Source organism: Theobroma umbraticum, unplaced genomic scaffold, assembly GCF_002168275.2.
Source record: "Theobroma umbraticum cultivar Fairchild unplaced genomic scaffold, ASM216827v3 scaffold_147.0, whole genome shotgun sequence".
NCBI lineage: Eukaryota > Viridiplantae > Streptophyta > Magnoliopsida > Malvales > Malvaceae > Theobroma > Theobroma umbraticum.
Window position 1 is genome coordinate 7,434,819 of NW_018397259.1, and position 10,301 is coordinate 7,445,119.

The 10,301-nt window shown below is 34.1% G+C and overlaps 1 protein-coding gene across 1 annotated transcript; it reads right to left on the reverse strand.

The window, feature by feature from the left end:
- Window positions 1-5,732: 5,732 nt before the first annotated feature.
- LOC110414907 (bidirectional sugar transporter SWEET9-like) lies at window positions 5,733-7,170 on the reverse strand. Its single transcript, XM_021426305.2, has 6 exons — window positions 7,042-7,170; window positions 6,873-6,909; window positions 6,565-6,775; window positions 6,315-6,476; window positions 6,022-6,141; window positions 5,733-5,915 (listed from the first exon to the last, which is right to left on the reverse strand). Exons 1-6 carry the CDS (start codon window positions 7,091-7,093, stop codon window positions 5,733-5,735), a joined length of 765 nt encoding a protein of 254 aa, XP_021281980.2. The 5' UTR covers window positions 7,094-7,170.
- Between the last annotated feature and the right edge of the window lie 3,131 nt (window positions 7,171-10,301).

Below are 10,301 nucleotides of genomic sequence, written 5' to 3' on the forward strand. Positions count from 1 at the left end.
AAAGAGAAAAATGAATCTGTCCCTCCAGACAAGGTATCTGTCTTGCATCCTTGACATGGAACTTTGTCTTTCAATTTTGGATTTGTAAACAAATTGAGAAAAAAAAAAAGGATAAAAATGGAGAAAAGGCTAGGATAAGAATATCAACAAAACAGAGGCTAATAGAGTTATGTTTTCATTTAGGATATCTAGGCTTTTTAAAGCTTAAGTGCAAGAAAAGAAAAACGATAATTGAATAAGAAATTCAAATTGACAACTAATGCCACTAACAACATGTAAAGAAAGAAAACCAACAATAACTATACGCAAATTTAAAATCCTAAATAAGTATTCCTAATAAGCAAGTTAATTCCAACACACCTCCTTGAGATTAAATTTGGTAGTAACTGAATTAGATCTCATACACATAAACTTATCATTAGACAAACTCTTAGTAATGATATCAACATATTGCTCATTTGAATAGTAGTAGTAGACTTCAATATCCAAGTTCTTCACAACTTTTCGAATTGAATGATATTTCACTCTGATGTACTTAGTGACGCATGCTGAATAGGATTTTTGGCTAATGCAATAGTCAATTGATTGTCAATCCAAAGAACAATAGGATTTTGTTGTGGCTTTCCCAAATCAAGCTGTATCGTCCTTAACCATATAGCTTGGTTGGTAGCTGATGATACTGAGATAGACTCAGCTTTTGCAGATGATAGTGCCACCAGCTCCTATTTTTTAGAATGCCATGAAAAAACTCCACTTCCAAATGAGAATACAAAACCAAAGGTGCTCTTTGAGTCATCAATATTGCTTGCCCAGTCACTATCAACATATCCTGTTAGTTCACTGCTTGACGTTTTGGAAAGCTTGATTCAATAATCAATGCTTCCTTTGATGTACCTTAATATCTGTTTTGCTGTAGAGAGATGATTCATGGTTGGTGATTGCATGAATTTAGACATTAAGCTATCATTAAACATTATTTTAGCCTTGGAAGTTGTTAAGTATAGTAAACTACCAATAAGGCTTCTGTAGTATATAACATCTGCAGCACCTGAGCCATCTTTTTTTATTAACTTAAGATGTGCAGCTAATGGAGTGGATGCAAGCTTGCATTCACTCATCCTAAACTTCTTTAGTAGATTGGAAGTATACTTCCTTTGGTGGATAAAATTCCACTCATTTGATTGAATAATTTCCACTTTAAGAAAATAGGTCATTAACCTCAAATTTGTCATCTCGAATTCTTTCATGATTTCTTGTTTGAATCTAGCCATAAGTTAGCTATCTGGACCTGTAAGAAGTACATCATCCATATAAATGGGGACTACAATTTGCTATTGGAAACTAGAATCTCTTATGTACAATGTTGGTTCGTTGTCATTATGGATGAAACCCTTTTGGCACAAGTAGGCATTGATTCACCCATACCAAGCTCGAGGAGCTTGCTTCAAGCCATAAAGTGCCTTGTTTAACATACAAACCATGCCTTTTTTTTCAAGTTCTATGAGGCCTTATGGTTGCTCAATAGAAACATCTTTTTCAAGTATGCCATTTAGAAAAGTTGATTTCATCTAAGTGCCATAGCTACCACCTTTCTTTAGCTGCAAGTGCAACTAATAATTTGACAATGTCATGTCTTGCAATAAAGGCAAAAGTATCAATATAATCAACACCATATTCTTGAGTAAAGCCCTTAACTACTAATTGAGTTTTTAACTTATTGACAGTGCCTTCAGGATTTACTTTGGTCCTAAAGACTTACTTAACCTTAATTACTTTGTGAGTGGTTGGTTTTTGAACAAGTTGCCATGTGCTATTTTGTTTTATCATCTTTAGCTCAATTTGCATTACCTTTCTCCAATCATCAGATATGAAGGCTTTATCAAATGATGAAGGTTCAATCATGGCCACATGACATCTTTGATATATTTCTTGAAGGCTTCTTGTTCCTCGAATAGGTATGTCATCCACATATTTTTCTTTTATTGATTTAGCTAGTGCAGTTTCACATTCATCAATAATTCTCAAGTCATCTAACAACTTAATTTCCTTGGAGGTCCAATTCCATATTTTGTTTTCTACACTAAGTCTGAGCTGGATGGTGACTCTAAGCTCTTCATCAAGCTTTAATCTTTTACATTTTGGAATATGTGCAAAAGCCATACATCTAAATACCTTGCAACTACTCATTGATGGTTTAACACCATACAACGGCTCATGTGGAGTCTCATTTGCAAGAGCTTTAGTTCGAATGATATTTAACAGATCATTTATAGTGTTAATTGCCTTTGCCTAGAACATTTATGGTAGTTTCTTATCAAAAATTAAACATCTAGCCATCTTAAACAAAGTCTTATTATTTCTTTCAGCAATTTCATTTTGTTATGGATTGTAGGGAATTGTGAGCTGGTGCTTTGTCCCACACTTAACAAAGTATCTTTCAAACTAATTAGAGACATATTCACCTCTATTGTCTATTCTATGTGCCTTAATTGATTTTCTAGCTTGCTTTTCAATAAACACAATGAACTTAATAAAGCAATTAAACACCTCAGACTTTTGCTTAAGAAAATAAACCCAGCTAAATCTAGATTTATCATCAATGAAAGAGAAATAGTACTTACTGTTGTTGAATGATTGCTCAGAGAAAGAACATCCTACGTCTGAGTGCACTAACTCTAACTTGTCAGTAGCTTCCATGTGTTTTATTTTGGAAAAGCTTTTTTGGTTTGTTTCCCATACTTACATGTTTCACATACTTTTCCTATCTTGATCATGCTAGGGAGACCTTTAACTAGATTTGATGATGTCATTATCAAGGACTACGCCTTCTTCGCTTAAGTACTTGATAGTCCATGTGACGCTTGGGTGGATGTTTCCACTTAAGAAGCTAATTGCTTGATTTTATCTAAACAACATGAATAATAACCATAAATTAAGTCATGGAAAGTAATATTAAAATCAAAAGGTATACCAAATGCTATATATGCAACCACCGATATTATGTAAAAGAAACTATTTTATTAATATTGCAAATAAGTACAAAGGGACTAAAAGAAGGAACGTTCCATTATCAAGTCATAGGGGTAGCCCTGGATGGTTAGCCATAGACGCACCTAAACTAGTGGGACAGTCCAGTAATTCACCGACTACTTATCCCTATAAAGGGTTTGTAAGATTTTACAAGTATTTCACCATAGCCATTACAATGCCTGAGATATGTACATTCTTTTCCTAAAGAGTTTCCCCTATAAAGACTTAACAAGTATTTTTAGATATGTCACCAATGGCCATTACAATATTTGAAAGGGGGGGACATCTCCCTTAGAGGTATAAAAGACTCATTTTCTTAATGAATTCTACCTTGTCATAGCCTTACAAAGTTAGCTCATGGCATCTTCCCCCATTCAAACTATCGACGTTCTTGTTGACTGGTTAGCTTGGAATTATTCAACTTTTACTTGAAGGAATAGAAGTCGGCTTCATTCTCCCAAAGATTTCATCCGGCCCTAAACCTTCCTATCTCACTAGAGACTTTTGTGTTAGTCATCGGTTCATTATCGTTGTCTTCCTTACCAAAATCTTTTTTACTCCGATTGTGATGGTGGCTTGTTTTTGAAGGTAGCTTCGTCGCTTGACCCCTGCTTGCATTTGTTGGATTTACATGGAATGACTTCAAGTTGCGGACATGAAACACAGGTGTTCCTTCATCCACCTGGTCAGATCAATCCTATAAGAAGTTTTTCCTACTTTTGCCATAATTGGTACTAAGCCTTCATATTTTTGCACTAGTCTTTGGTCTTTGTTCCTTAAGAATCGAAGTTGTTTGGGTACCAACCACACTAGCACCAAGACTCCCGCCTTAAAGTGTTACTCCTTTCGACTTTTATCTGCCAACTTATTCATGCAATTGAAGGCTTCCTCTAAATAGGCTTTGGTGATCTCAGTGTTTAGTTTCGATCCTTTGCAAAGTTGAATGCTTAAGGACTTTTCTCATTATATGATTCTATTGAGGTATGGGGAAATCTAGTTTGTTGTCTAGTTCGTCTGTATAAAGCATAGCAAATATTCTTCTAGCAACCCATTGAAGCATTGTGTTTGGCCATCTGTTTATGGGTGGTAACTGAAAGATATGTTGAGTTCTGACCCTAATAGCTTGAAAAGTTCTTTCAAGAAGAAACCAGTAAATCTTGGATCCCTATCACTGATAATGCTTTTAGGAACACTTTAGTATTTTACCACATGTTTAAAAATTGTACAAGTCATGTTTCTACGAAACTAAACTTCTACATTGGGATGAACCTTGTGTACTTGGAGAAACAGTCCACCACTACCAAGATCGCTGTCATATCTCCTCTTTTAGGAAGACTTACTATGATGTCCAGAGAAACACTTTCCCACAGTTTGGTTGGCATTGGTAGAGGTTCAAGCATTCCCTTTGAACTCTCCTTGTTCACTTTGTCTTGTTAGTAAATGAGGCACGTCTTAGTATAATCCATCACATATTGCTGCATATAAGGCCAACAGTAACCTTATTTCAGTAATGTAACAGTTTGCTGTTAACTTGGGTGTCTTACCCAAAAGGTGTTGTGATATTCTCACGTCAACTTCTGTCTCAGCTCTCCCACTCTTGAAATTAAGATGGGTGGTATTTTTGTTAGTAAGAGTCCATTTTCACGCAAAAGTATTTTGATTTTCCACTCTCAAACAACTTCATAACAACGACTGCTTGGGGATTTTGATGCGAGTTTTCTTCCATAAGATTACGGATATTTGTCGTCTCTTTACTAGTTGTCATTAACGCGATTACTCTAAGAGTTTCAAACTTAACCTTTCTAATTAGGGTGTCTGCTACATAATCGGTGCTTCTGGTTTTGTAGGTCCTTTATGTTTTGTGCTCAAAGGAGAAATCAAATTCAGTTAAGAACTTTTTCCATCTTGCTTGCTTAGCTGTGAGTTTTGGCTATGAGTGAAAGTGGCTTATACCGGTGTTGTCAGTCTTAAGCTTGTCCCACGTCTCCTTGGCTGTCTCATAGGCTATTATGTGAGTAAAGATGGAATTTAAAACTATCGAGTGTATACAAGAGAGTGCCTTGTATCTTTTAACAACTTCATCATTATGTTGCTTGATTTGTGCAACAGTAAGATCTCTCCTTAATTCCATTGGCTCACTCTCAGTTTCTATAACTTCCCACAAATCGAAAACTCTCAAGTAAGCTTTCATGTTAGCACTCCATATAGGAAAGTTTGCACCTATGAAAATAAGTGGTGAAGGTGAACTGAAGTTGAAGGAGGCCATTGAGTTTTATTTATTGGTATCAGGTTTCACAGGTTTGAGCTTGGTTTTTCTTTGTTTTGAGGGTAAAAGGAAAAACAAAAGAAGTTTCATAGATCCCTTGAGATCCTTGGGAGCTTTGATACCATATAAACAAATTGAAAAGGGAAAGGATAAAAATTGAGAAAAGGCTTAGGATAAGAATATTAGCAAAACAAAGGCTAATAGAGTTATGTTTTCATTCAAGACATCTTGGCTTTTTAAATTTCAAGTACAAGAGAGAAGAACCATAATTGAACAAGAAATTCAAACTGACAACCAATGCCACAAACAACATGTAAAGAAAGAAAACCAACAATAATTGTCTGCCTATTTAAAATCATAAATAAGTACAAGTTAATTCTAACAGGATTTATTGTTTCTCCATTGACGTAACCAAATATTATTCATCATGTCTGATTCAACAAGCTTCTCTGATTTCTTGTTGCTGATCTGCTTTGCATGGATTTGCGTCCTCCAATGAGCTGACCTTTAACTCTATATCTACTTCTTGCTGCATTTCAACATCCTTGTTTGCATTCTTGTATGTGACATAAAGGATCATTTGAGCTATTCCAAACAAAAATCCCAACACATTTGGCAACTGAACATACAAATACCATAAATGTATTTTCGATGTTAGTCTGCTGAAGTAAAAAGAATTGATGTTTTCTTTAAAAGAAATCCTGTTTAATGTATGAATGACTTACTGCAATGAAGAAATCCATCATGAAGAGTCCATAGAAGAACCACATCGTGGCGCACAACGTGAGGGAAAGGGAAAGAGAAAATGGCATGTGTTCCACACTTTTAGTCCTTACGACATGTCTCTGTAATTAACAAATTATGATCCTTTTCGTCAACTAATGAGAGTAAGATTGTCATAGAAATCGACCAATAGACTTATCACCCGAAGCGCTCAGGATTTATCAAGACAAGTGAGATTCCTTGTGTTATAAGTTTGAAAAAACAAAGAAAGGAAACTGTTGTTGTAGCTACAAACCATAATGCTTAAAGGAGAAGCAAATACGGCAACATTGTAAACAGCACAGATCCATCCCATGACAGCCACACGTTTGGACCCTTCTGTTAATAAATTGGTGAGTAACATGATCAAGCCATAGCCTCCCATGTTGAACAGCAGTATGAACTTCATTGTTGAAACCTGCAAGTTCCGAAACAAATGAATCTTTTCAATACCAAAACAAATTTTGTTTCGAGTTTCATCATGATTTGCATGTAACAAACGTTACCTTGTCCCTCTTAGGAGCATATATAACGTATAAAACTAGATAGAGAATTTCTATAGCACATCCTATGACGTTGATGGTGATGATCAGAACCGCATTCGTCTTAAGTATACCATAGTACAGTAACATCATTGCACTGGAAAGTGCAACAATATAAGGAATTGAATGGTAACCTTCAGCACTTTTTTTCTTGCAAATTTGATAGAAAGTTGGCCTGACGGGGAGAGGAGATGGAGATATTAGCAATGTTCCCAAGATTCATGAGCAAAACATAAATGTAAGGCTGTCAAGAAACAGATCAAGACTCTTACACTGGTGCCAAGAACACCAAGAACGAAACAATGTTACCTACATAAAACAAGAAACAAAGGACGATCATGCACACTATGTAAGAGCAAAAATGAATAAGCTAAAGGTATTTACGGGGTACGGAATACTCCGTTGCAATGTTTTAAGCCAAATTTCTTATCGTGCTTATACCTAAGAGACCAAATATGAAAGCCAGCTGATGATGAGGTGTCAAGAATCCCATTCTAGAATTGCAGTTGATTACGTGAAAAGACTGAAACAATGGATATGACACCTCTTTCTCACCAAGGATCAACTTAAGTCCCAACACTCCTCAATCCCATCATTTATATAACCACAGGAACCGTGGAAATTATTGTAGTTTGACTCCCCCAGTGATGGTGATGGTGCTAAGGTTTTAGTTTTAAAGAGATAAAAAAAAATTTGATATTTAAGAGGTAAAATTATAAAATTTATTAAAAAAATTATAAATATGTAAAAAAAAAATATTATAAATGTTTGTAACTTTTGCGGGGCCCTACTAGCACCCCCTCCCTCCGCCTCTGGGCTTCCCCTAATTTTATTGAACAGTCTAGCTCTAACACCTGCCGACATTAGGAAATTTATATAATTCGTGGCCGTGATAATGCCAGGTAAAAGAGTAGGCTACGTGGGTTGCCGCCACCCTAGGCAATTGTAAGTCCCATGAGTCACCCTTCTCTCAGCCGTAACAAAAGTTAAAATTCTGTTTTGGCCTCCTGCCCTTTACAAAATTTGTACATTAATATGATAAATTTTGTTACCTGCGAACTTCATTCGCAATTCGGAACATCTTTACAATCCCCAGCAAGTAATTAACTATTTAATCAGAAGAACGTGGGGTGATGAGTCCATTTTCAGTTTATTGATTGGAAAATGCAAAGCAGATTAGCCACTCAAATACTTACAACATGGAGGCCTTTTGTCTTGTATACCAAAAAAAGAGAAAAATAAAACTTTTGTGTCATTGCTTGCTGGTTAAATGTTCATTGCCGTTTGTACTAGAAACAGTACGAGATTTATTAGCTCTATCGCAAATCTAATCTAGTCAAGAACTTCAAACCTCGAACCAACGATTTTATTTCCTAACCACATAAAATTTGAAACTTAACATGACTTATTAAATAATTGTAATGAACCAAAAATTCCATTTTTTGATATGTTAAACGTGATTAAAAACATTAAAAAAGATTTCAAAACGTGTATCACTATTATTTTTCCTAAGATTTTAGCCGATTGTGGATCTTAACAAGAATATATGGAGAAAAGGTTTGTGGGTACCAATGGAGATCAACTCCATTTTCAGTAAATTGATTAGACCTCTCAAATGCATATAACATCAATGCTCGTCTTGTATACCAAAAAAAGAGCTAGCGGTTAGAGCTCAAAGCCTCTAAATACTGCTTTTCATGGCATGGGATTAAATGTTTCTTTGCGGTTTGTGACACAGAAAAAGTTGGAGATCTATTAGCTCTATAATTGTATTAAAAAATGAGGCAGGATCCAATGTGAAATCTTTATCTTAATATCTAACTTACACAAAGCTTCAAATCCTTTTCTTTTCCAATGGTTTTTTTTTTTCATTTTGTATCAACTCTTTCCTGATTACATGTTTGTTGTGACATTGATCCAATATTTTTTGCATCAAACCGACAAACATATTTTTATTTAATAGTTAAAGTAACAGTTCGCAGACAATCATTAATTTTATTTTATCAATTTAATTTTTCTAAATTTAGATGATTAATTGATATATATTTTAAAATTTAATTATGATTAGTATAACCAATATTTCAGAACTCGAATCTTGACGTAACTTATCATCTTAATCATAATGAATGAAAAATTAATAGAAGGGATTTCAACCTATACACGTCATGTATTTTAGTTTCAAAAATTTATTGAGAAATTAACTTTTGGACCGGCCTAAGTTTGGTCGGACCGTACAAATCTTGTTCCAAGCCTAACTTAATTATGGATGGATCCTGTTCCTTGAAGCCGAACAGGAAGTGCCCTTGAATTTGAGGGCTGGGCTTCTCGAGATTTGAAAATTACCAATTAATGTGTGAGTTTTATAGCTAAATTATTAATAATTTAATTTGGATGGCACAATTTTATATAATGTGAACTACTTCTTGAAAGTAAGTTAATTAGGAGATAATGTTTGCTTCTTTTAATTGTGTTTCATTAATTTGATTAAAATGAAATTAAAATCACATAGATTAAGGTGTTAACCTTAAAATATTAACTACAACTTTCTCTCATACACATGAATCTTACATTTATAAGACATAGGGTGGATTTTGGGTATATAAACATAAACCTTTCATCATCTGTCAAGCATATCTTTTAAGTTGAAAATGTGAATCTGTGACAAATGGTATTAGAGTAAATTTAAATTTTCATTGATGTGAGGTCCTCATTGACATAGTGAGTTGGGGTGAAAACAAAAACTATTACTTGATAGAGTCTTTAAAGTTGATAATCAAGTTTCAAATACAAAAACTTAAACTCAAAATTTGAAAAGAACATAATATTATTTAATAATTCTAAAAAAATTTATTTAATAAGAATGCTATTTATAATAGATTAACCTTACTTGACATGCAACTAAATTTAAATAAGCAAGCATTCTACCCTTCTAAAGTACAAGGAAAAGTAAATTTCTAAACCTAAACTTACTTGTTGTCCAAGTAAATTAAAATAAAAAGAAAATTCTATTATATCTATAATTCTTAATAGAACTCTTAACAAAATAAAAAAAATACTAAAATTACAGACATGTTTATTTAAGACTTTTGGCTTTCGTTTTGACTTTTGACGCTTGTTTGCTTTAAGAAGTCATCTACTAAACTATCTACGTCAGTTCCCTCCACTTTAAAAAAACTCGACTTCAAGTTAACTTGTATATCTGGATAAATAGGTAAATATTTACCATATTAAATGTTTTGAAAATTCTCATTGTGTCTATTAGATCCACAACATGTGCATTATCATTAATCTTTTTCAAAACTTAGTGTGGTCCATATTTCTGAGGCTGCAACTTACTCTAAGTCTCCACTAGAAACCTTTTTTTTTCTCACAAAAACACCATCACTTGATCTTTTATTTCAAAATTTTGCTTTTTGCAATGTTGTTCTACAGCTTTCTTGTACTCGGCATTAACTTGCTTTAATTTGTCTTTCACCTCTGTTAGAACATCTTGCAACTGATTAGCTATGGTTTCAATAGCTACACTAAATTCAAGAATTTTGGGTAGCTTGATCAAGTCAAGAGCATGCTGTGGTGACTTTGTGTACACAATGGAAAATGGAGATTTTCCTGTAGCACTATGAACAACACTATTATAAGCAAACTTTGCTTGTGCCAATACAAAGTACCATTGCTTCGATCTATCTCCACAAATACTATAA

Bases quoted from the DNA above. Each gene is read 5' to 3' on its own strand.
- LOC110414907 (XM_021426305.2), bottom strand. From the start codon at position 7,093: ATGGGATTCTTGACACCTCATCATCAGCTGGCTTTCATATTTGGTCTC. The intron at 6,477-6,564 runs GTAACGTTTGTT...CGGAACTTGCAG, and splicing joins ATGCTCCTAAGAGGGACAAG to GTTTCAACAATGAAGTTCAT. The intron at 6,142-6,314 runs GTTTGTAGCTAC...TGTTAATTACAG, and splicing joins CTTCTCCTTTAAGCATTATG to AGACATGTCGTAAGGACTAA.